At 42.6% G+C, this 26,493-nt stretch overlaps 1 protein-coding gene across 1 annotated transcript; it reads right to left on the bottom strand.

Moving 5' to 3' along the window:
* Window positions 1-7,935: 7,935 nt before the first annotated feature.
* Window positions 7,936-26,248, bottom strand: LOC138981037 (uncharacterized). The gene is made up of 11 exons (XM_070353836.1): window positions 26,206-26,248; window positions 25,472-25,542; window positions 21,773-21,895; window positions 20,765-20,860; window positions 19,685-19,783; window positions 17,640-17,759; window positions 16,300-16,592; window positions 14,931-15,190; window positions 13,608-13,710; window positions 9,945-9,994; window positions 7,936-8,535 (listed from the first exon to the last, which is right to left on the bottom strand). Exons 2-11 carry the CDS (start codon window positions 25,524-25,526, stop codon window positions 8,169-8,171), a joined length of 1,566 nt encoding a protein of 521 aa, XP_070209937.1. The 5' UTR covers window positions 25,527-25,542; window positions 26,206-26,248; the 3' UTR covers window positions 7,936-8,168.
* Window positions 26,249-26,493: the final 245 nt, after the last annotated feature.

A 26,493-nucleotide genomic window follows, 5' to 3' on the forward strand; every position in this document is an offset into this window, starting at 1 on the left:
GTCATTAAAAATCTGAAAATTGTAAAAAAAATTAAAAATGTATAAAACGATCCAAATTTACGTTCATCTTATTTTCCATCATTTTCTGATTCCAAAAACATATAAATATGTTATATTTGGATTAAAAACAAGCTCTGAAAATTAAATATATAAATATTATTATCAAAATTAAATTGTCGAAATCAATTTAAAAACACTTTCATCTTATTCCTTGTCGGTTCCTGATTCCAAAAACATATAGATATGATATGTTTGGATTAAAAACACGCTCAGAAAGTTAAAACAAAGAGAGGTACAGAAAAACGTGCTATCCTTCTTAGCGTAACTACTACCCCGCTCTTCTTGTCAATTTCACTGCCTTTGCCATGAGCGGTGGACTGACGATGCTACGAGTATACGGTCTTGCTGAAAAATGGCATTGCGTTCAGTTTCATCCTGTGAGTTCGACAGCTACTTGACTAAATGTTGTATTTTCGCCTTACGCGACTTGTTCCCAGACCCGGAGGTCTGGGTTATGCGGAGGCATTTGCCTGTGTGAATGGTGACATTCCGGAACTAGTTTTAGCGCCATTTTGTTGTGAAATACGTCATCAGTTTGTGTACACAGAAAGTTGTGACGTCCGTCACCCTATGGGAGGGGTGAAGGCAACATTGTTATGGACGCCCCCATTCTATACGGTTAGTTTCGAGGTTGACCATGGGCAGCGCCATTTTGTTGTGAAATACGTCATCAGTTTGTGTACACAGGAAGTTGTGACATCCGTCACCCTATGGGAGGTGTGAAGGCAAAATTGGTCATCACAGAGTTTGTGTAACACAGGAAGTTTTGAAATACGTCACCGTATGGGAGGGGTGACAGCAAAATTGTTCGACAAAAACATCATAGGTCGTATTGTGCAGGGTCAACTGCAACAAACTCAAACCGAGCCATTCATATATTGATGTATTTGAGTGACTTATATACCGACATTTTTATTTCTTATTTTCAGCACAGGTGTAGGAAAAATCATGAACCAAAATGTTATTTATTTTCTAATTTAACATTTTTTTACAAATGTGACCATGGTCTTTTAAACATACAGTGACATTAAACATTGTTATGTTAAAAAAAAGAAAAAAGAAAAAAAGCTTTTGTGCACAAATCAGAAAATACATTGTACATTTTACCTACAGGCCAAACAGTGTCTGTTGGCGGCAAAGGACCCAGCAAGTTGCTATTTTTAGATCAGTGGCACGTACATTTGGATGTGTCCACTGATAGTAGGTTTAGTTGTGATCAATCAGAATGATGTGGGAATAAAAATGTATGACAGTTTGGTATGATGACATGTAATTCACATATGCTGAAATGTAATATTATACATGATATAATACTATTATGGCTGTTGCCATGACCATGAACCCCAAGAAAGGTTTAATGTTATGTAAAATCAAAATACCAAAATCAAGCACCTACTAATCTGGTCTACGGTGCGGGAAGATTGAGGCCTTCGTCAAATGTTCAACGTTGGCCAATAATAATTTTTTATCCCCCCCTCTGCTTCTTTCTCTCTGTAAACTTGTAGGGCTAGTTATTTTTCGGTAACCTACCCAACAACCAAAATCACTTACCCAACAACGGGCCTGAATCCTCGATAGCTCATGGGTAGAGACTGTACACATTGTGGATCTACTTTTTGCGACTCAAAAGTTCAGAACACTCTAAAGTACAAAATATACATGTCTGGAGCAAACAATACAACCATACCGCATTTAAACCAGCAACTACAGGCTTGAACACATGAATCTCAATATAAAATCCATGAGTTTGGTTGTTTTCTGAATTCAGATCTGCCGTGCACAATCGTTTATCGCTAGCAAGATTCCAAGGAAAAGTAACTCTCATACTTTGTCTAGCGACACGAGTAGTTCCCCTTCCAGATTTCGGCTTCATCGACAAGACTGCAATCCGACGGTCAGTTTTCAACAATATTTCATTTTATAAACAGATCATACGCAATCGATTGCAAACATTTAATCAACTTAAAGAACATGCAGCGGTTTCATACACTATTTTGCCCCAGAAAACTTAACTTCATACAGTTTTTAACGTTGGAACACGGGTGTAAAACTTCGTCTGCTAGTCACATTCGAGGAAAGAACATTTTCTGAGCGATACCAAAACATGAACAGAACACACACTATCTGCCTTTACCGCCACAGCAGAATGACAACATAACTGTGTACTTGATTTTAGTTCAAAACATGGAAACTGACAAGAAGTGTTAACAAAATTGAATGATTTGCACGGAACTATACAACCGCGCATTAATCGATAGCCTGCGCAGGTAGACTGGTTGGGTGAATATGATTCGATCAAACTTTCGCACAAAAACTCCTCTTTTCTTTGAATAACTGAAGAAAGGAGGGATAAAGAGGTTACATACCTCGTCTCAGTGATTATCAAAAATAATGGTCTCAGTTCGCGGTCATGAAAAAGCTCGCTGAAGCTCGCATTTTTCATGATCCGCTAACTTCGACCATTATTTTTGATAATCACTGAGACTCGGCATGTAACCTCTACAACAATGTACGTACGTTGTGTCGTTTTTTATTATGTTTTATTTTGTTGATCAATTGATAAATATGTCTTCCGAACATATTACAAATCAAACAGAAATAAAGTCTTAGAGAACTACAATAATTTTTGTTACCGTCAAAACCTTGCAAGGCCTCAACAGAGATATGTGTAGACTGGATCGCCAACTTCGCCGCGCCGCGCTCATTGGCTCAGTATTGAACTTCAATCAATCAATATGAAGCTTATATAGCGCGTATTCCGTGGGTACAGTTCTAAGCGCTTGTCGAAGAGTTGTCAACACAGGACTAACAAAGAAACTAACATCTTCAGACGGACACGAACCCTATCACACACTAGCAAACCCTGGTAAACAAACAACTGTTTAACAACAATGTACACATCAATAGCTAGGTCCAAACAAAATGATATTAAGCACAAAGAAAACACCTCTCACAGAGCACAGCAAAAGAATGTCTTTTGGGGCACAACACATCACGTCGAACTTGCGTCAAGGCCGATGCGCGTAGATTCCCAGAATGTTTACTTTCGGTTAGATTCTTCGACAGCATTCGCAGAGGTGACTGCTGTTACAGAGGTGAGTAAAACTGACCATCGAAAGGAAAATAAGATTCATATTGGTAATACTAATAACATACTTGAACAAGCATGTATCTACCAACTGCAAAAGATCAGCATTAGATCAACTTTTATCCAAATCATGCAGTTTGTAATCAAAGTAAGAGCTCTGAAGTTGTTCATGTTGATTTCTTTTTTGTGGTTTCTTTGAAAGTGAAACTAAACAAATACAACATTATACGCACACTGTGTTGAAGTATTTACTATATTATGTGTGTGTTCTACAGCGCCCGCGCGTGGGTGTGTGTGTGTGTGTGTGTTCGTGTGGGCGCATGACTTTGGGGTTCACATGGTTTGTTTGTTTGTTTGTTTCAGACCCACACCCATATACACACATTTCACATTTAAACCATTTGTCGGCCCCCTGTCGATATTTATCGACTAAGTTCCTTTGTGTTGCATTGTTGTGCAAGATGACTGAGTGTGTGCAAGAAACCACTTTGACCATTCACCTAAAAATTACATGAAGGAACGTCTGGGAACCTGCTGATTTGAATCAGCAAATTTTCTTGTTGTATAGTTGCTTTAGCTTTGATTGAGCCATAGGGTTGTGTATGAAACTTGCATTTAGTCTTTCTTTTTCTTGTTGAGTGTATGTACAGTCTAGAGAGGAGACGGACATGGTGTGAGCTTGTCCAGGGGGGTATATGAACATCTCAGTGGCAGGGGGATGGAAGCACTTGCTAATGAGTGGGAGTGTGTATGCGCGTGGTGTGCACGAGGATGTATGCACGTGAGTGATATTTGTAAATGTGTATTATGATAATATCATCTTTGTATTTATATTATTGAAATTGTTATATCTCGATGTACAGCGCTAAGAGCATAGTTAAATTTGTGAAGCGGCGCTATATAAGCTATCTTTATTATTATTATTATTATTATTATTATTATTATTATTATTATTATTATTATTATTATTATTATTATTATTATTATTATTATTATGTGCGTTTAGATGTTTGAGAGGCTGTTGTGCAGTGTGTATGTGCGTTTAGATGTATGAGAGGCTGTTGTGCAGTGTGTATGTGCGTTTAGATGTATGAGAGGCTGTTGTGCAGTGTGTATGTGTGTTTAGATGTTTGAGAGGCTGTTGTGCAGTGTGTATGTGCGTTTAGATGTATGAGAGGCTGTTGTGCAGTGTGCATGTTCGTTAAGATGTTTGAGAGGCTGTTGTGCAGTGTGTATGTGCGTTTAGATGTATGAGAGGCTGTTGTGCAGTGTGTATGTGCGTTTAGATGTATGAGAGGCTGTTGTGCAGTGTGTATGTTCGTTTAGATGTATGAGAGGCTGTTGTGCAGTGTGTATGCTTTTCTCGAATGGCGTGAAATTGGAGAGAGATAGTTGATTTGACCAAGATTTCTACGAAATATAGGGTGACCCAAAAAAATGTAACCCACAAAAAGGGCTAATAACTTCTAAATCTGTTGACCGAATCGTTTAATATTTTATGTACATTAACTTCAGCTTATGCACGACTGGTCCACAAATTGACAAATGTGTAGGTCAAATGGTCCGATCCCCGAATTCGAAAACTTTGTTTGAAATTGCACAAACGACAGACAATTTGACACACATGTGCTACTTTGTGGGCGGGATTATGCGTACGCTGAAGGTAATGTACACCACATAAGAAGTAATTCGGTCAACAGATGTAACAGTTAGTAGTATTTTTGTGGGTTGCATTTTTGTGTGGGTCACCCTGTACAAGGGCGGATCTGGGGGGGGGGTTACACGGGTTACGTAACCCCCCCCACCCCACCCCAAAAAGAGGTAATTTATTGGCTCAGGATGCACCAGATAGCTCTATTTTGCTTCTTTGGATAAAAAAAAATTCCGGGGGGGGCATGCCCCCGGACCCCCCTAGAGGCTTAGGCGCCTTTGGCGCCGTCAACTTGTATCTTCGCAGTCATTTTGTAACCCCCCCCCCCCCCCTCCAAAATGAATTGATCCGCCCTTGCTGTATAAGACCGTTGTGCAGCCTGTGTATTGGATACCGTTGCGCAGCCTGTGTATTGGATACCGTTGTGCAGCCTGTGTATTTGATACCGTTGTGCAGCCTGTGTATTGGATACCGTTGTGCAGCCTGTGTATTGGATACCGTTGTGCAGCCTGTGTATAAGACCATTGTGCAGCCTGTGTATAAGACCGTTGTGCAGCCTGTGTATAAGACCATTGTGCAGCCTGTGTATAAGACCGTTGTGCAGCCTGTGTATAAGACCGTTGTGCAGCCTGTGTTTAAGACCGTTGTGCAGCCTGTGTATAAGACCGTTGTGCAGCCTGTGTATAAGACCGTTGTGCAGCCTGTGTATAAGACCGTTGTGCAGCCTGTGTATAAGACTGTTGTGCAGCCTGTGTATAAGACCGTTGTGCAGCCTGTGTATAAGACTGTTGTGCAGCCTGTGTATAAGACCGTTGTGCAGCCTGTGTATTGGATACCGTTGTGCAGCCTGTGTATTGGATACCGTTGTGCAGCCTGTGTATAAGACCGTTGTGCAGCCTGTGTATAAGACCGTTGTGCAGCCTGTGTATAAGACCATTGTGCAGCCTGTGTATTGGATACCGTTGTGCAGCCTGTGTATTGGATACCGTTGTGCAGCCTGTGTATAAGACCGTTGTGCAGCCTGTGTATAAGACCGTTGTGCAGCCTGTGTATAAGACCGTTGTGCAGCCTGTGTATAAGACTGTTGTGCAGCCTGTGTATAAGACCGTTGTGCAGCCTGTGTATAAGACTGTTGTGCAGCCTGTGTATAAGACCGTTGTGCAGCCTGTGTATTTGATACCGTTGTGCAGCCTGTGTATTTGATACCGTTGTGCAGTCTGTGTATTGGATACCGTTGTGCAGTCTGTGTATTGGATACCGTTGTGCAGCCTGTGTATTGCATACCGTTGTGCAGCCTGTGTATTGGATACCGTTGTGCAGCCTGTGTATTGGATACCGTTGTGCAGCCTGTGTATTGGATACTGTTGTGCAGCCTGTGTATTGGATCAATCAATCAATCAATGAGGCTTATATCGCGCATATTCCGTGGGTACAGTTCTAGGCGCTCTGCAGTGATGCCGTGTGAGATGAAATTTTATACGGCCAGTAGATTGCAGCCATGTCGGCGCATATTTACCTTTCACGGCCTTATTCCAAGTCACACGGGTATGGTAGACAATTATTAACTGTGCCTAAGCAATTTTGCCAGGAAAGACCCTTTTGTCAATCGTGGGATCTTTAACGTGCACACCCAATGTAGTATACACGGGGGGTGGTTCGGACACCGAAGAGAGTCTGCACACAAAGTTGACTCTGTGAAATAAATTTCCGCCGAACCTGGGATCGAACTCGCGCTGACAGCGGCCAACTGAATACAAATCCAGCGCGCTACCAACTGAGCTATATCCCCGCCGTTGTGCAGTCTGTGTATTGGATACCGTTGTGCAGTCTGTGTATTGGATACCGTTGTGCAGTCTGTGTATTGGATACCGTTGTGCAGTCTGTGTATTGGATACCGTTGTGCAGTCTGTGTATTGGATACCGTTGTGCAGTCTGTGTATTGGATACCGTTGTGCAGTCTGTGTATTGGATACCGTTGTGCAGCCTGTGTATTGGATACCGTTGTGCAGTCTGTGTATTGGATACCGTTGTGCAGTCTGTGTATTGGATACCGTTGTGCAGTCTGTGTATTGGATACCGTTGTGCAGTCTGTGTATTGGATACCGTTGTGCAGTCTGTGTATTGGATACCGTTGTGCAGCCTGTGTATTGGATACCGTTGTGCAGTCTGTGTATTGGATACCGTTGTGCAGCCTGTGTATTGGATACCGTTGTGCAGCCTGTGTATTGGATACCGTTGTGCAGTCTGTGTATTGGATACCGTTGTGCAGTCTGTGTATTGGATACCGTTGTGCAGTCTGTGTATTGGATACCGTTGTGCAGTCTGTGTATTGGATACCGTTGTGCAGCATGTGTATTGGATACCGTTGTGCAGCCTGTGTATTGGATACCGTTGTGCAGTCGGTGTATTGGATACCGTTGTGCAGCCTGTGTATTGGATACCGTTGTGCAGCCTGTGTATTTGATACCGTTGTGCAGCCTGTGTATTGGATACCGTTGTGCAGTCTGTGTATTGGATACCGTTGTGCAGTCTGTGTATTGGATACCGTTGTGCAGTCTGTGTATTGGATACCGTTGTGCAGCTTGTGTATTGGATACCGTTGTGCAGTCTGTGTATTGGATACCGTTGTGCAGCCTGTGTATTTGATACCGTTGTGCAGCCTGTGTATTTGATACCGTTGTGCAGCCTGTGTATTGGATACCGTTGTGCAGCCTGTGTATTTGATACCGTTGTGCAGCCTGTGTATTGGATACCGTTGTGCAGCCTGTGTATTGGATACCGTGGGCAGCGCAGGTAAGGGGCTCCGCTCACATAATTATGTAACTTCAGCAGGACCGACGACGCACTCCGTCGTGATATAACCTTGAACGGTTGAAAACGACGTTAAACACCAAATAAAGAAAGAAGAAAGACGACGCACTGCAGCTTATCCCAGCCCGCTACACGTTGCATGAAGGAAAACAGGCCAAGTACTCGTCATAATCCCTATCGGGGCATAAATAATAGGCCGTGCGTCGTCTGTGCCGCTGAAACTACGCAGGTATATTCTGTCCATAATCACTTGGATCTTGAGTAACACACTGACACTCGCCATTTATACGCACACACACAGACACGGACAATATACTCAAGCGAACATTGTTTTTAATTATTTTAGAATGATAACTTCTTTTATTTCTTTAGTTTGCATGTTTTGCGTCCATCTTCTTACTTCACAGACGTTTTTCTCAAGGAACGACAGCAACGTGTCCACTTGATAGAAGTCAACTTCAGTGGTGTTAACATCTTCAAGTAACTAGACATAATTAGGTTATTACTACTTCAAAAGCAATACTAGCAGGCGAACGCCATAAATACCCCTCTTCATTCTCACTGAGAAGTCAAGCCCGTGCAGCCCTCAGCAAGGAAAGCCGGAAGGGGGCATTTCTGGTCGAAGAGCTTGTAGATTCTCTGGCACTCCGCACCAACCTCAATCATACGCTCAGGCGTACGCTTAGCATCGGACCTGCGCTTATCATCGGGTTTAGGCTTATCCAAGAAGATGTTGAGGCAGCTGCTGAAGGCATCCATGGCCTGGGCACCCAGACACAAGAGATTGTCGTGAGAGGAGAGCAGTGGATGGCAGTATTGGACCACCAGCCTCAGCCCTTTCTGGTCGTCAGAATTGTCCCTAAACAGGTTGGTGGCAATCTGGCACGCCTCAGAGTTCTGCAGCACCACGTCCTGGATCTCTGGCCTGAAGAAGGATTTGAGATTTGATTTAAATGACATCTGACATCTGACACCCATTGACACAAAAAAGAAAAGATTTCGCTATTATTTTGCCATTGATATTTTCAGAGTGTGTTGAAACAAGTGTAAACAACATGAGAGAAATCAACCAGACAGAATGTCGAATATGATGACATCCCAAGACTCCGATACACGTAGGTTGGGTAATTGAATGGGGTTTCTGCCCGATCAGTTACAACCACACGACCTATTTTGGAACTGGTATCAATCCCTGGTTTACGTTTGTTTTATGATGTGTTTCTGTTTGAATTATTGTAACGTGTCTTTTGGATATGGCTGGAAATAGCGTAATTACATGACGTTTTCGTAAGTCAATCCCAGTCAGATTTCTTTAAAAACACAATAAACAGAAGTGTTTTACATTTAAACACAATTTTTCAATAAGTTTTGAACACTTTGTACATGAGGATGAAAGTCGCTTGTTCATTTCAATGCTTGTTATTCTCTCAGGTGCCAGGAAACAGGTTCCGCATAATTAACTCTCCCTTACTCTATTACACATGTCGGATGCATTTTGAGCTCTTACTTCCACTTGTTTATCAGACCTCGTACATCGTTCTCATGGCAAAGGAGCACACTAAGTGTTTGCTAGTGTTACAATGTACAATGTCAACAAGTGTTCAATACTTGCTACAGGAAAGTGTTGACAAGTGAAACACTTGTGGTAAGAGTGAATATTAAATTCAAATGAAACAACACGAAACAAACATGTATAACAACGAGCACTACGTTCTTGGTCTCCCTCCCGAAGGAGACTGAGAGTTTTGGTTTCAACAAAATATTGATTTTGTTGGTGGTTTGCACACATTGATTGAAAAGTACACATTGAGTTTATAAACACGATATTTATAATGAAAAGGTAAGGAAGTTGTTCAAATGAGAGATGAGACATTTTTGCCATGCGGTTCTCCTGGGACAAAAGCGTTGAACGAAGAAATAGGACGTGCAGACGGACAGACACAGACAGACAGACAGACAGACAGACAAACAGACAAACAGACAGACAGACACACACACACACACACACACACACACACACACACACACACACACACAGACAGACACACAGACAAACACACAGACAGACAGTCAAAATCGATTTCAAATTGCATTCACTTGCAAAATCTAAGACCAGGGGAACCCTAACCTTTAAATTAAAAACTACGCAAAAATAATAGAAAAGTGGTGGGCTTTAACACTCAATAATACAAACTACGCGCAAGACACTATTAGCATTGATTAACGTTATTTACGGAAACATGTTATACATTGATAAAGGGACATCTGGTGGACACAATATTATTACGCCCATAGACACGCTCACGTGAAACAAACACACCCAAAAGGTCTTACACAAGACTGCTTTGGGTAACTTTCTGGTTCAAGGCATGAAAGAGCAGTTCCTGCAATCATAAGCAAACACACACACACACACACACACACACACACACACACACACACACACACACACACACACACACACACACACACACACACACACACACATTTATTTAAAATATGATTTTTTTTTTACAAAAGTATGCAAAATCTACTACGTCGAGATTTTACATGAAACATAAACAGCTGTGTGATTAATTTTTCTTGTACAACATAACAATTATTACTTTCCATATTCTGGCTCGCGGATTCTTGCGCTCACGCCCCAGATAGGTTTACCAAGATTCTTTATTGTAAAGTAAAGTGAAGTGAAGGTAAGAAACTGAAACATATGTAAACAAAAGAAACCATAAGAAAAAATACAAACTAATATGAAAAGAATCAAAACACAAAATCGCAACCTCTAAACCACCGCAGTCGCGACCGAGAAACCAACGCTTGGTGGAAAATGGGGTACACAAAAAATCAAATTATCCAAACACACAACTGGAGCACTGGGGTCTTCGTTCTGAGTCGTTTTCTTTTACCATAACTTAAAACCAACAAAATACTACATCGACCGAAGTCGGCACGCTTCTTACTTTTACTATAATTCCTACAACAACACTAACAACACTCTCAAATGAACAAAATCACAAATTCAGAAAACTAAACCAGATCTACAACAAGGAAAAAATGGCGGAATAGCTCGACAACCACGTGGAAGACTGCAAATCTTACTCTACCAAAAAATGTGTGTCAAGAACGATCACACAAATGATTACAACCTCAAAAACAATGTAAATCATACTAGAGTCGGATCCTTTATTAAAAGAAATGAAGATTACTCACACTTCGTGGGCCACCAGACCTCTTAAAAGAGAGGGAGAGAGAAACCGTCCAAGGACAGATTCAGGGGAAACTACCAAGTAAAACTTTACAAAGCACAATGATCTCCCTTATACTTCTATACATATTCTTTCAACTGGAATAAACGAAACAAAATTAAAAGAAAATTAAAAATACTGTCGGAGACAGAACATTCCATATTATTATGGCATGGGAATTGTCCGCCGAACAAATTTTTGTTTGTTCCGCCGAAAAAGCAAAAGTGTGCGCCGAAAAAATAAAAGGGGGGAAGGCACACAAAAAAAGCACCGGTTACTTTTGCCTTAGCGCAAAAGCCCGCGAAAACTGTCCGTACTTTGTTCACGCACTGCTACCGCCCGCCTCAGTTACTTCGACTTTGAGTGAAACAGCTCGCTGTTGATTCGCGGGCACGCTACAGGATTCGCGGGCACGCGACAGCATTGAACGCAGTGTACCAGTGAAAATGTCGATCGCGCGTGTTGTAAAACATGGTCAAAGATTCGATGACACTGGATGCGCGAACAAATGGAAATGGGAGTGGGTGTCGGCTGTTGTGGAAGTGAATAGAGACAAACAGCGCGTCGGCACCCGTTTTAGAAAAATTGATGTCCGTGGTTCAGCACAGTGGTGCATCGTCTGCAACACATACTAACTGTTACTGGCATCTCCGCAGGAAGAAGCACATTGAAACGTGCTCTTCTCTGAAGGACAATCAACGTTTGCCAGGTGGGTTTTTTTCTGCTCAAGTAAGGCACAGTGCTCCTGAATTGTTTGATTTTCCTTCGATTTTATACGGCAGAAGAAGAACAGATTTTGGCTCAAGTCAAGCGAAGAACACCGCTCTAGATCTGAACTTTGCGCATCTGTTTCAGTTTTTCTCCATTCGAATGTCACTGTGCTGATCGTATTCGTAATCTTCGAGTTCTATATTTACCAAATTTAAGCAAGGGTTGGAGCTGGGCTGGTACCCAAACCGCTAACCCACAAATCGAAGAAAAATCTATGCGTTGAGCCTTATTTTCTTCTTCTTTTTTGTATACTTTTTGGCTCACGAAGTGTAGCCTATGCGATGCTAACTTTTGTCTGTCTGTGCGTGCGTGCGTATGTATACATGTATGTCTGTGGTAGAAACTTTAACATTTGAAGACGTCATATTACATTGACGTCACATTATGACGTACGAGGGTTAGACGTCACGCGATGGAATTACTGAAAGTCTCGGTGATTGTTATTTTGAGCGGGCCGAGACTATTTGGCAGTCGTGTCCATGTAGACAGACAGATCTAGATCTAGTGTCTCGCTTTCTTGCACAGTTTTACCGATGCTCTTTCTCTCTGTGTGTGTGTGTGTGTGTGTGTGTGTGTGTGTGTGTGTGTGTGTGTGTGTGTGTGTGTGTGTACTGTGTGTGTGTGTGTGTGTGTGTGTGTGTGTGTGTGTGTGTGTGTGTGTGTGTGTGTGTGTGTGTGTGTGACGGAGTGATTGAGTTTGTGTTACTGTTTGTCGATTTCTTACGTGAGCCTTGAAGGCTTCGCCTCTTGTTTTTTAAACTCCTTGTAAGAGATCATGGGAAAGTAACTTAAGTGGGCAATTCTTATTGGTGAGCCTTTGTAACTTTTATGTTTGAAAATAAACCAGATTGTGTTACAAGTTACATTTTCCTGTTTGTCTCAACAGATCAATTTTTTTAACAAATTTTAACCATATAATACATGTATATATTTTTTTTCTTCAAAAAATCAAAAATTGGTACTAAAAACTCTGATTCTAAAAACAGAATTTAATGGCAAACTTGGAGCTCAGATGACACCAGATTGCACCATCTGGGTTCTTTGGAGAAAAAAATTTCCGGGGGGGCATGCCCCCGGACCCCCCTAGTAAGGCTAGGCGCTTCGCGCCGTCGACTTGACGCTTCGCGTCTTCAGTTAAAAATTGTCCGCCTTTAGAAAGTGAGTAAATCCGATGTATGCAAACTATGATTTGCATTCATAACTCTCAGCCCCTGTCCAAAGCTCGTACAAATCTTATATGTGATACGGGAATCACAGCACGCGTGAGTCAAAGACTGAACGGAGTTAGCAAGGCACATTCCTTCTTGCTTAGGCTGTGATGGACACAACTTGAGGTCGGCTAAGGATGGACTACGAGACACGGGAACTCTTCCTCTTTGACACGTACTAACATTAGCAGCTTGACTGATTTATGCCTAGATTATTTTCCGTTAAAATGTATTACGTAGAATTACATTGCTATCGCTTACGAAATTAATTCAGGGGGGGGAAATTCCACTCAGCACTGGAAGAAGCCAGGGTTTTAATTCAAGGCATGTGTCCCAATGGCAGAATGCTCACGTCGTATGTAAACTTCTTAACCAATCTGACGTGGTCTACATGATTACTTTCGCACGAAGGAATGATAGTATTTTTAATGTTCAGAATGTTAAATTATATAAAGAAAAATAAACATAAACAGACCAACCTCGACAACGTTTTCAATGGTATTTTTACTGTTCAGAATGTTACATGATATACAAAAAATGTCACGAACCGACCAACCTCGACGTTTTCAATGGTATTTTTAATGTTCAGAATGTTACATGATATAAAAAACCAAATGTCACAAGCCGACCAACCTCTTCAACGGGTTCAATGGTATTTTTAATGTTCAGAATGTTATATGATATAACAAAATCAGCACAAACAGCATAACCTCGTCAACGGTTTCAATGGTATCTTTAATGTTCAGAATGTTAAATGATATAAACAGACCAACCTCGTCAACAGTGGCAAAGCCTAGTTGCTTGGCACCTTTTTTCAGGTCCTTAGTGTCGAACCCCTTTCGTCCGGACGACAGGCCACACAGCGAGTAAGGGTACCTGCATCACGTCACAAACTGATCTAAAACTGTGCCAAGAAAATGTGGGGACGATAGTTTCGTACTCCAATTAAAGAATTCATTCGCGTGTCATTGCATTCAAACTTTCTATACCATTTAAAGGACCATAACAGGCTCTTTTTAAGGTCAGATAAAGCAGTTGGGGTTGATTTAATGATATAGGTAAACATCTACAGATGCAAAATCCGATCAGTAAATCTCAGGTTTTGTGTTGCATCAGTCTAATTTTACACAAAATGCATGCTCAAAAAGCGACCAAATTCGTCTGCGACTTCAAATTCCCCGCGGCGGCAAGCCCTTGGCTGTGACGTCACAAGGGGGATTCAAAAAAATGATTACAAATCACGGGGCGCGCAGACCCTTGACTTTAACTCCCAGGCTCAAAACTGTAAGGTTCAGCAGCTAAAGTTGCTTCTATAAATACGGCTTCTGACGTCATCGAAAATGTTACCCAGAATTCACCACTTCCGTACTCTCGCGGACGTTCGAGATACAATGGCCGCCAGATCGGAACGCGAAAACGCTTCGCTTCAGCCACGAAATTCGTCGGATTATGGCCTAAACGATTCCGAAATAAACTAAACCCTGTGAGGGAAGGTGAGAAAACAATTTCCTACGGCATGCATATGTCTGGTTAACCTAAGTCACCCCAAAACGCAAATAAACGCGTTTTTGACACCAAAAATAGCCTGTTGGGGTCCTTTAAGGCACTCAATCTGGTTGTCTGGCAACACACACCCATATATACAATCACACGAACAAACACATACCTTCACACACACACACACACACACACACACACACACACACACACACACACACACACACACACACACACACACACACACACACACACACACACACACACAATCACACACAAAAAACACGTACACACACCGATACACACACTGATACACACATTGACACACACACACACACAATCACACACATAAAAACACATATACACACATACACACACCAATACACACACTGACACACACATTGACACACACACACACACACTCACACATGCACACAAACACTCGTACACACACGCACACACACACACACACACACACACACACACATATACAGAGTTATTACAACCCACATACTATTCCTCTTCGCCCCATCTCCTTCCCCCATTCACCGTCTCCCCCACTACAATCTCTCCCATCCCTCCAGTATGACCAAACCTACCTATCCAGCTTCTGGATTGCATCGTCCTTGCCGGTAATGATGGCAGTACTCGGCGTGCGGGACTGCGTCTTATTTTGCTCTTCGCGACTCTCACTGTACGAGCGGAAATGCAGACGGAAGTCGCATGCCGGGACATCCACGATGGTGACCTTGTCGACGAGGTCAAAGGTGCACGCAAGGTGAATGCCGTTCCAGTCCTCTTCCCATGGTCGCTGGAAGCGTATTCTGGCTCTGGACTCCGAGGAGAAGCTCACGCCCTCCTGTTGTGTGTGTCGGACAGAAATAGATAAATCAAAACATGGCAGGGCCGGACTAGGCTAAGAGGAGGAGGGGGGGGGGGTTGCTAGAGGTGGTCCAGGGGGATATCCCCCCTGGCGGCAGGGGCGGATCAGTTCATTTTATGGTGGGGGGGGGGGGGGTTTCAAAAGTATATTGTGAAGATATGGGTGTGAAGGCGCGAAGCAAAAATGGGATTTGGCGTAAACGGAATGTCTTCCTAGTTGAATAACGCAGTATAGTAGTATAGTGAGGCTTGGCAAGAAGAATAAATACAAAATGGGATGGCGGCCAAATGGGACAAGCGCTTAGAACTGTACCCACGGAATACGCGCTATATAAGCTTCATATTGATTGATTGATTGAAAATGGGATGTCGCGCTATTGTTATGACACGGTAGTAAAATGACGCTTGGCTTGTGAAATGTCGCGACAATGGGATGGGGGCGAAATGGAATGCGGTGAAACGGCATGGCGGCCAAATGGGATATGGTGTCAAAATGGGATGTCGCGCTATTGTTATGACATGTTAGTAAAAATTTAATGATGCTTGGCTTGTGAAATGTCGCGAAAATGGGATGGGGCAAAAAATGGGACGGCGGCAAAATGGGATTGAACCAAAATGGGATGTGGAACTAAAACCACCCCCACCACTCAGCGTAGAGGCTCTAAACAAGAAAAATTAATAACAATAAAAGGCATGCATTAGCCTACTTTGTTGAATGCAATATTTTTACATTTTACATTTTTACAAATCGCGGTTTTAGGTTCGACGTGATTTGTAAAATGTTTTTACATTTTTACAAATCACGGGTTAACAAATGTCTTCTTTTGTCAAAAATTAAACGTTTCGACAGGACTGCGAGAACTGACAAGAAGTTAGCAGCGCAAAAGTCGAGCGTGGACTGACGCGACCAAGGTTATGCAGACAGTGTAGGTCGGGTTTCAGGCCGCCTTCGCTCTACATAATTCGGTACAGGATTCGCAGCCCTATTGTTTTTTTTTAACTCCCCTCACCCCCCGCTCGAAGAGCCGTAACTAAACTTCAGCTTTAAACCAATACAAAAAACAAACAAAAATTCACTTCACTCACCACACCAAAATCCAGCACAGAGCTGTCCACCTGTTGGAAAATGTTAGTCCTAGTGTAGTCTCCCAGGGCGATTCTGATTTCAGCAGCGTCAGGGAAGTGATGTCCGTTCATGCTGACTAACCCGTAACCGAACACTTCGACCTTGCAATACTTTTGACCGGGCATGACAAGATTTGACGGAAGCTTCGTGGACACATGGGCGAGGCGGAAGCGACAAGGAAAGTTGAGGTTCCCTGTGGCCCCGCCGTACGTCTCAAGCTGGGGGCCGGGCCTTACCAGGCAAAGGTTGTCTTCTGTGGAGTGACGCGTGGAACAAAAGTGTAGACAGAATCAATGGATCGAGGAGAAAGGTAGGAAAGAACAGATACATAAGGTAAGATAAGATGACATGATATAAGATAAAGATAAGATACGATAAGATAAGATACGATAAGAAAAGAGAAGAGAAGACTAGACGAGACTAAACCATAGACAAGACAAGATACGATACGATACGATACGATACGATACGATACGATAAGATAAGAGAAGAGAAGAGAAGAAAAGAAAAGGGAAGATAAGGGAAGAGAAGAGTAGAGAAGAGAAGACTAGACTAGACTATAAACAAGACAAGGTACGATACGATACGATACGATACGATACGATACGATACGATACGATACGATACGAGAACAGAACAGAAGAGAAGATAAGGGAAGAGAAGAGAAGAGAAAACTAGACTAGACTAGACTAGACTAGACTAGACTAGACAATTAAGACAAGAGAAGAGAACGAGTGTACTGGCATGAAACAGATAGGTATTATTTTTTACATGTAGCCCTCGTCTATGAAAGGGGCACTTATGATTATTGTACGTTATCAAAATGTATATTATATGTATATGTATGGCCGTCTGTCTGTCTGTCTGTCTGTCTGTCTGTCTGTCTGTCTGTCTGTCTGTCTGTCTGTCTGTCTGTCTGTCTGTTCGTTGCATGTTTCGCTGCTAATAACTCCGGTGCTTATCGGCCGATTTGTCTGATATTTGGCACGACATTATTTTTCTCAAATATGAGGGGAAAGTTTCTTGCGGAATAACGGAGTTGAATGCGATTAAGCACTCACTCGCTCTTCCCTTCGCTTTCAACTCGCGCGTTTATTTACCGATTGGCCTCAACTTTTGGGTGAATGTGGATATATGTCTGCTTAATTCTGGTTTGGACAATTGTGAACCGTTGGATACCCCTTAAATAAAAACAATCTTGAATTCGCTCTGAAACCACACACATGAACACAATTATACTGTTGATCATGATAGACCTATTGACGTGGAGTTGTTATGAACATAAAACAATCTGTCGTACTTCTCTGCACACACACGACTCGGCCATCGCCGTGGAGGTTGTTATCACACTGACACTGCTTTTTGTTGTTGCAGTGTGCCGTGTGCACACAATACTCGCCGTCCTTCGTACAGGGTGCCTCTGCAAGAAGCAAAAGGACGAATTTAACGAACACACCAAGATACTAACACAAGAATGGATCATAATAAAACAATTGTAATATTTTGTTTACATATAAGAAGAAAAACTACAACTCATCAATGAAGGCACCAAAATATGACTTTTCGACGCTTCATTGGAGTTGTTGCCTCTGCAAGAAGCAAAACAAACGAATTAACGAACACACCAAGATACTAATACAAGAATAGACGCTCCATTTGAATTGTTCCTTCTGCGAGAAGCAAAAAGACGAATCAACGAACACACCAAGATACTACGGAGATTTAATAAACGAAACGTCGGGACGTTTCGTTTTGAAGTCGTGGTAAACGTCATCATTTCGGGAGTCTCTCGCTGGAAAGGTGAAGGTCAACTGAAACGGAACGTGGAACGTCAAAACGCAGTCACGTTTTCCACCCCCAAAAAACGAACAATATTTCGTCAACTTTTGTGAGTATTTTTGCACACTAACAGTTTTATTTGTTGGCCATTTTATGCATTGCTAGATTCATCAACCCTTTCACAGTCTTTCAGCGCTGAGAATGTGTTCATTGGAGGTAGACAACTGTTGTGAACTGAAATATTTTGAAGGGTGCTAATCCTGGTACATTTATCCAACTTCATGGTGAAGAAAGCAAATGGCGAAGCAGAAGTAGGTCATCGCATCGAATTTTTATTCTGGCTTCGTATGTGATTTTGTATAAACAAAGTCTGTGTGATTTATTTGGACTGAAAATAATCAAAGTATGCCCGATTCTGGACCACCTCCTAGGTTTTTTTTTCCCCATTCTGATCGAGGACAGACGTGATAATTTCACTTGAAGATTTATCGCCCTTCCTTCATTCCGAAACGAAACGTGAATACATCTAAATCTTGTCTGTGGCCTATGCCGTCTCGTTTCACGTTCCGTTTCGCGGGGTGACTCATTCACCAAACGAAACGAGCTGCAAAACGAAACGTGCTGTCTCTTGAATCTCCCTACTAACACAGGAATAGACGCTTCATTGGAGTTGTTACGTTTTCCTGAATACAACAAACCTTTCTCTTCTCGCAGTCCTCTCGGAACGTTTAATGTTTGATAAAAGGAGAAGTTCACGAGTTCATTGACCCACTAGTCGTTATAGTGAATAAGACTGGCAAATAATCATGAGACAAATGAAACAAACGAAAGAAACGTATCTTAATATGTTTTTGATATGATCTCTGACAAGGAGAGGATCGGAGCCGAAAGTGAACGTTAGCAGACATTCTGTTTTTGGATAACAGACATCACGACTACCACGACTAACATTATTTTTTTTTCATTTTCATTACTTTATTGTCCCATCGCTGGGAAATTCGGGTCGCTTCCTCCCAGTGGAAAGCTAGCAGCAACGGAGTCGCGCTACCCAGGTGTCTGCGTGTTTAGGTGTATTCAGCCACCTGCACTTATGGCAGAATGACCAAGGTCTTTTACGTGCCATTGTGATGACACGGGGGTGGGACATGGCTTCCGTCTCTGGGTCTGCACATAAAGTTGACCCGTGTCCGTCCCGGCCCGAATTCGAACCTGCGACCTTCCGATCACAAGTCCAGTGCTCTACCAACTGAGCTACCGGGCTCAGACATCAACTCCACCACAACAAGCGCAACAACATCGAAGGTGGCAAGTACATTGTTGTTTTTTTAGCTGGCGCGTCACGTGGTCAACAACAACAACAACAACAACAACAACAACGACGACAACGACAACGACAACAACAACAACAACGGTGGCACATACAGAGAAGATCGACAACAGCAACACTACAATTACAAGCACCACCACCACCACTACCACCACCACCAACACCAACAAAAACAACAACAACAACAACAACAACAACAACAACAACAACAACGGAGGTTGCAAAGACAGAAAACTTACGCGGACACCTTTTGCAGCTGGATCGGCAGAACTTGTAGTCAGTGGCACATCGACCGTATTCATACACTTCTGGACACGTAGGGTCTTTGTCAAAACACTCTGAATCACGTCTAAACATTTCAGTCAACGCTTAAGGAGATACGATAACACTCTGAATCACGTCTAAACATTTCAGGCAACGCTTAAGGAGATACGATAACACTCTGAATCACGTCTAAACATTTCAGTCAACGCTTAAGGAGATACGATAACACTCTGAATCACGTCTAAACATTTCAGTCAACGCTTAAGGAGATACGATAACACTCTGAATCACGTCTAAACATTTCAGTCAACGCTTAAGGAGATACGATAACAATATATGTACAGCCAAGCGGTCAACTTTACAAGGGATTGTCTTCTGTTATGACAAAGAAACCGAGACTAGCTGCGTTCTATAGAAAGTCATTGTCAGTGCCTCTGGAGATATACACATTACTGCTACACAAACACAGCTTTTGTTACTAAATATATAGTTTTGGTTTGCCAGTAATTGCAACATTAATCTCAGAGGAGGTCTTGGTGTCACACATTTTGGCCTCGACCGAACAAGATGTTTTTGCATTTAATTAAATAATGAACAATATTTAAAAAAACCTACTTGAACACAATTTCATCCTGTCGTGAGCCTGGAACCAGAATGCTTACAACAATAGAAATGGCTGGTTATTGAGCGCGAGACTTGCAGTTTAACTTCCGTGTCTGTCAAATTGGTAATGCCTCGACCGAACATGGTTTTGGACGGTTACGTACTTTGCCTCTCCATATTAGGGAAACCAACAAGTTTCTTTGAGTTTTTTGTCCACTTTTAGTTTTATCACACCCTATTATATTGCACATGAAGTTTTCAACGATTTTCTTTGAACTTTATTTTTTAATGACTTTGTGAGATGTCACGCTTTTGGACCATGACTCTGAGAATGACCCGTCACCTAAATAAAATGTGGGTGGTCAAAGTAGTCAGCCTGTGCACCAAAATGTTAATATAATAGCCTATAAAGCACTTAGTTCAAATGTAAATAACACTAGACTCTTACTCACCTTCGCAAGTTTTCCCTCTGAACCCCTCCTGACACTGACACTTGTTTCTCCTGACACACAACCCGTCGTTCTGACACGGAGGATCACAATCGCTGACTGCAAAAAAGAGTGCACGCACACTAGTCAGTGAACATAGACGAGTCAGTGAACATGCATAGACAGTCAGTGAATATAGACAAGTCAGTGAACATGCATAGACAGTCAGTGAACATAGACAAGTCAAGAAAGATAGACAAGTCAGTGAACATAGACAAGTCAAGAAAGATAGACAAGCCGGTCAGTGAACATGCATAGACCAATCAGTGAACATAGACCAGTCGGTGAACATAGACCAGTTGGTGAACATAGACCAGTCAGTGAACATAGACCAGTCGGTGAACATAGACCAGTCGGTGAACATAGACCAGTCAGTGAACATAGACCAGTCGGTGAACATAGACCAGTCAGTGAACATAGACCAGTCGGTGAACATAGACCAGTCAGTGAACATAGACCAGTCGGTGAACATAGACCAGTCGGTGAACATAGACCAGTCAGTAAACATAGACCAGTCGGTGAACATAGACCAGTCAGTGAACATGAATAGGCAAGAGGCAAGTCAGTAGACATAACAAAGAGACAGTGAACATAGACAATTCAGGGTACACAGACAAGTCAGTAAACATGCATAGACAAGAAAAAAGTCAGCAAACATAACTAAGAGACAAGTCAGTGAACATAGACAAGTCAGTGAACATAGACAAGTCAGTGAACATAGACAAGTCAGTGAACATAGACAAGTCAGTGAAAGTAGACAAGTCAGTGAACAGAGACAAGTCAGTGAAAGTAGACAAGTCAGTGAACATAGACATGTCAGTGAACATAGACAAGAGACAAGTAAGTGAACATAGACATGTCATAGAACACACACCAGTCGATGCAAGTACATATTATATAAAAATCGACCAACACAACCAAGTCTGCGAACATAGACAAGTAAATGAACATGGCGTGCACATATCAGTTTACCTTCACAGAACTGTCCAGAGTAGGAGGAGTGGCAGCGACAGCGAAATCCGCCCCCAAGTTGTCTACAGGTACCGCCATTCTGACACGGGAAGCTGGCGCACGGACTGCCCTTGTCAGTGTAACCTGGCATTATAATAATAATATTGCTATTTCATATGTTACATAGATTTCCATTGGTCAATTGGGCAAAACTGAGCTCATTGCAAAAGTGATATCGACGACATTTCCGTCGATATCAGTTTTGATATCGACGACCTCTTTATTGCTTCCCCACTTCAAAAACAAAGACAGCTAAATTTAAAAACAAAAAAATATATATGAAAATGTAATTATCCCAGAATTTAGTTGAGCAAGTGACTAATTACTTAAAACAGAAAAAGACATTTGGAAATACTGGAAAGTGCAAGGAAAGAGTGAACAAAAAGAAATAATAATCAGAGGGAGGAATATGGAACAGCCAAAACTGAGACAAATACTTTTGTAATTTCTTTACAGTGAATACAAAATGTCCAGAGAAATAGCAATAATATCTAACATTGACTGACTGTGTGATGATATCTTCTGCTATTGGTCTGTTTTGACAGTGATATCAAAATCTCGACCCCCTGTCTCGATTTTGATATCACTGTCTCAACAGACCATAGCAGAAGATATCATCCCACAGTCCGTCAATATTGGGTAATATTGAGGATATTTATAGCGCAAACATACTAAAACAGTTTAAAGCGCCTCACAAAAAACATATATCAATAAACCATTCAGTGCACAATTCCAAATCAACTAATAATACACATGGAAATATACTTATACACTTTACAAAGTGCATTATATATACGACTTGTGTCTGTGTGTGTGTGTGTGTGTGTGTGTGTGTGTGTGTGTGTGTGTGTGTGTGTGTGTGTGTGTGTGTGTGTGTCTGTGTGTTCGCGATGCACGGCCAAGGTTCTCAATGGATCTGTTTCAAATTTGGTGGCCATATTCAGGTACACCCCGGACACAACCTGGTCGATGAGATATTTCAACACGTGCTCTCAGTGCGCAGCGCTGAACCGATTTTGGTTTTTCTGTTCATCTTCCCAGATCTATTCCCAGTAACTCTTCCTTGTCTTCTCCAGTGTTTTGCGTTTATCTCCCTTCCTTCGTGTGGCGTCAATCCATATTCCCGTTTCTATTTTTAGAAGGTCACTGTCGACAACGCTCAATCCATATTCCCGTTATACTATTTTTAGAAGGTCACTGTCCCGGCGAAGCCGGGTATTACTCTTCCTTATCTTCTCCAGTGTTTTGCGCGTTTATCTCCCTTCCTTTGTGCGGTGCGCCGGCGAAGCCGGCGTACACCCGGCAAAGCCGGGTCCCCGGCGCAGCCGGGTATTCGGCTCGACTTCTTCCCGGCGAAGCCGTACCCGGCGAAGCGGGTATTCATCTAGTTCTCTATATATGCAAATATGTAGAAATAATGAAAACAAAATTATATACGGCCTTCTCTAATAAATGTTCGTAAATGTTGATGTTCACATACATACACTCTTCAAAAAAAGTTAAGGATCACTTATTTACAAGCACGCCATACAAAACAAACAAGACCGAATTATTTCATTTTTTTAAAATTATATAATTGAACAACCAAGGAGTAATGACAAACAAAGCAAAGATCGAACGCGGCAGCGACAATTTAGCTAGAGTGTGTCAAACGTGACAACCCTCGCAAATGGAATTCACAACAATGTGAATCAGTGTCAATAACGCGTGTGCCCTCCGTTGTGTGCCAGGCATTCAACACATCGTTGGCGCATGGAGTGGATCAGGTTGCATATGAATGTTCTGGGAACTCCATTCCACTCCTGCTGGAGCCATTGCAGCAGTTGACCCAGATTGGCAGGAGGAGGGTGATGTTGCTGTACCCGCCAACAAAGCTCGTCCCACATGTGCTCTATGGGGTTCCGGTCCGGGCTGTTGGCTGGCCACAGCATCCTGTTGACCCTGGCCTGCTGGATGAAGGTGTTTACAGCTGCAGAGCGATGGGGAGGTGCGTTGTCATCCTGAAGAATCGCACGAGGGCCGATCGCTTGGAGGGCTGGAACGACCAGGGGCTGCAGGATCTCATTCTGGTAGCGGACACCGGTCAAGTTTCCCACTACATGGTACAGAGGTGTCCTTAGACGTGTGCTGATCCCTCCCCAGACCATCACAGAACCTCCGCCAAAACGCTGTCGTTCCAGAACAGCGCCCTCTGCGAAGCGCTCTCCGCGACGCCTACACACTCGGATGCGACCATCAGCAGGTTCCAAGCAAAAGCGGGACTCATCTGTAAACAACACCTGAGCCCACTGCTGACGTTGCCACCTCGCATGTTGAGTGCACCAGGCTCGGCGAGCTGCTCGGTGATTAGCAGTCAGGGTTGCTCCTCGGACTGGACGCCTTGCACGCAAGCCAAAGTTGTGTAAGCGGTTTTGGATCGTCTGACCACTAACAACAGCTTGTAGCTTGTAGGCGTTGCCTAATGTTGTTTGCCGTAGCCAATCTTTGTTGCATGGCCTGCCTCTGAATGAAGCGATCCTCTCTTTGTGTGGTGACTCTGGGCCTACCAGAACGTTGTCGCTCCTGCACTCTTCCAGTTGCTTGGAATCTCTGTTTTAGTCTGATGATGACAGATGGAGCCACTGCAAGCCTCTGGGCCACTTGCCTGGCAGCAACACCGTCTTGTAGCCATCCTATTGTCCTTCCTCTATCCAAATCGCTCAGTTTTCTTCGTGGGGGCATGTTGCTACTGTGCATAATTGTGTCAGCGTGTCAACCTATAAACACAAGCTGGTGGGCGATGTTCATAGCCAGGACCCTGTTGTAGCACGTGCATCACAACCTTTTGCCCTGGCATGCGTTCCCCAAATTTCATGGGGCTATAAAAAACACCCCTTTTCTTCCAAAATGCAGAAGCTTTTGAGAAGTCCCACAAAGGGAAATAACTCTGCCTGCCAAACAAAATTCTAGGTTAAGACTCATTGTTCTTTTGTTAATTCAAACACATTAATTTTTTAATTAGTATGTCGATGTTTAATTTTTTGGCAATTTTGTTATACTTAGATCCGTTTTTTCAACCGGTCCTTACCTTGTTTTGAAGGGTGTACATGCTCACATGCAGGCAGACAAGCAGGAATGCACGCACGCACGTACGCATACATTAAGTCACACACACACACACACACACACACACACACACACACACACACACACACACACACACACACACACACGTTCATACGCACACAAAACATACACACACACAGACACACGCAGACGCACACACACACGCAGACACACATAGACACACACACAGACACACACACACACACACACACACACACACACACAGAGGAAATTCGACAGGAAATTGGAACACTACTGATGACGAGGATGTTGATCATATCTCTCTGTGCGTGTGTGTGTGTGTGTGTGTGTGTGTGAGTGTGTGTGTGTGTGCGTGCGCGTGCGCGCGTGTGTGTGTGTGTGTGTGTGTGTGTGCGTGCGTGCAGTGCGTGTGCGTGTGCGTGCTTACGTGGGTGCGTGCGTGTGCGTGTGTGTGTGTGTGTGTGTGTGTGTGTGTGTGTGTATGTGTGTGTGTGTGTGCTTTCGGACACAAGTTTGTTGGAATTTAAATCACTGGATGAAAAGTCCGTGTATAGTAGGTTCGTTCATGCTTACCAAACGCTTCTGCCTGGGAAGCGCTCAATGACAGGAACAGCAATAAGGTCCACATCTTTGGTGGCTGTTGGCTTGAAGGTTTAAACAAAAAAGAACAGATTATTGCAGTTGAAACTTTCCCAATGATGATCAGACAAACATAATGGTTGTCAAATGGCCTCACGAACCGTTAGACTGCTGGATGACCGTTTATTCTGCATAGCACGCGGGGGTTAACAACAAGTAAGACCTTGATACACATGAATTCATAGTTGTTGTTTTCATGTGTGAGAGCCTTGGCTTCAAATCAGCTTAATTAGACCATATGTCTACAACAAAATTGTCACAACTTATGAGCACATGTTTTTTTGCCTACGATATGTTGTCAAAAGACCTCCACCAACAAAAGACTGTATTATTATCTGGAACATACAGTAGTTTCAAAGAATAAGAGAATTGAATAAACTTAAAACAAAATAATAATTCAAAAATAAATCAGCTGCCAACGTTCCAAAATTCAGTATGGAAAAAAACAAGAAAGGTATGTTGTTGGAACGTTTAATTATTGACAAAAGAAAAAAGACTTAAAGACGGCTGGGTCGATCTACCTGTCAACGTCACGTTTTGTTTCGTCACTAATTACACGTTCCAACAACATACCTTTCTTGTTTTTTGATTATAAAACAAAATAATAGTTAGAAATTCATAGAGCAAAGTAGCCATGACCATACGCACATGTGCAAGATTAACCTTACCCTCAAGTGCAATAGTGAAGACGAGAGTGACAGCTGCTTTGGGCATGTACTCTGCTAGCTTCAAGTCCAAGATGCGACATTTATTGCAATCCGATAAGAACGGGTGCGTGTCTGTCAGCAGAAACAGCATCAGGGACACTTTTCACAGTCACAGTTTGTGAGCCCTGCGAAGCAGCTGCATTCTACGGTTAAACAAATCATATCAAATTAAGTAGAAGTGCATTCCCAAGGCACTGCATATCCCCGCGAAGGACAAATCGCCTCTCTCTCTCTCTCTCTCTCTCTCTC

Source organism: Littorina saxatilis, linkage group LG12, assembly GCF_037325665.1.
Source record: "Littorina saxatilis isolate snail1 linkage group LG12, US_GU_Lsax_2.0, whole genome shotgun sequence".
NCBI lineage: Eukaryota > Metazoa > Mollusca > Gastropoda > Littorinimorpha > Littorinidae > Littorina > Littorina saxatilis.

Coding starts and splice junctions, on each gene's coding strand:
- LOC138981037 (XM_070353836.1), bottom strand. CDS start 25,526: ATGTGGACCTTATTGCTGTTCCTGTCATTGAGCGCTTCCCAGGCAGAA. Junction 15,191..16,299: donor CTGTGCTGGATTTTGGTGTG/GTGAGTGAAGTG, acceptor CACACACAACAG/GAGGGCGTGAGCTTCTCCTC. Junction 9,995..13,607: donor GCTTTGCCACTGTTGACGAG/GTTGGTCTGTTT, acceptor TTATGATTGCAG/GAACTGCTCTTTCATGCCTT.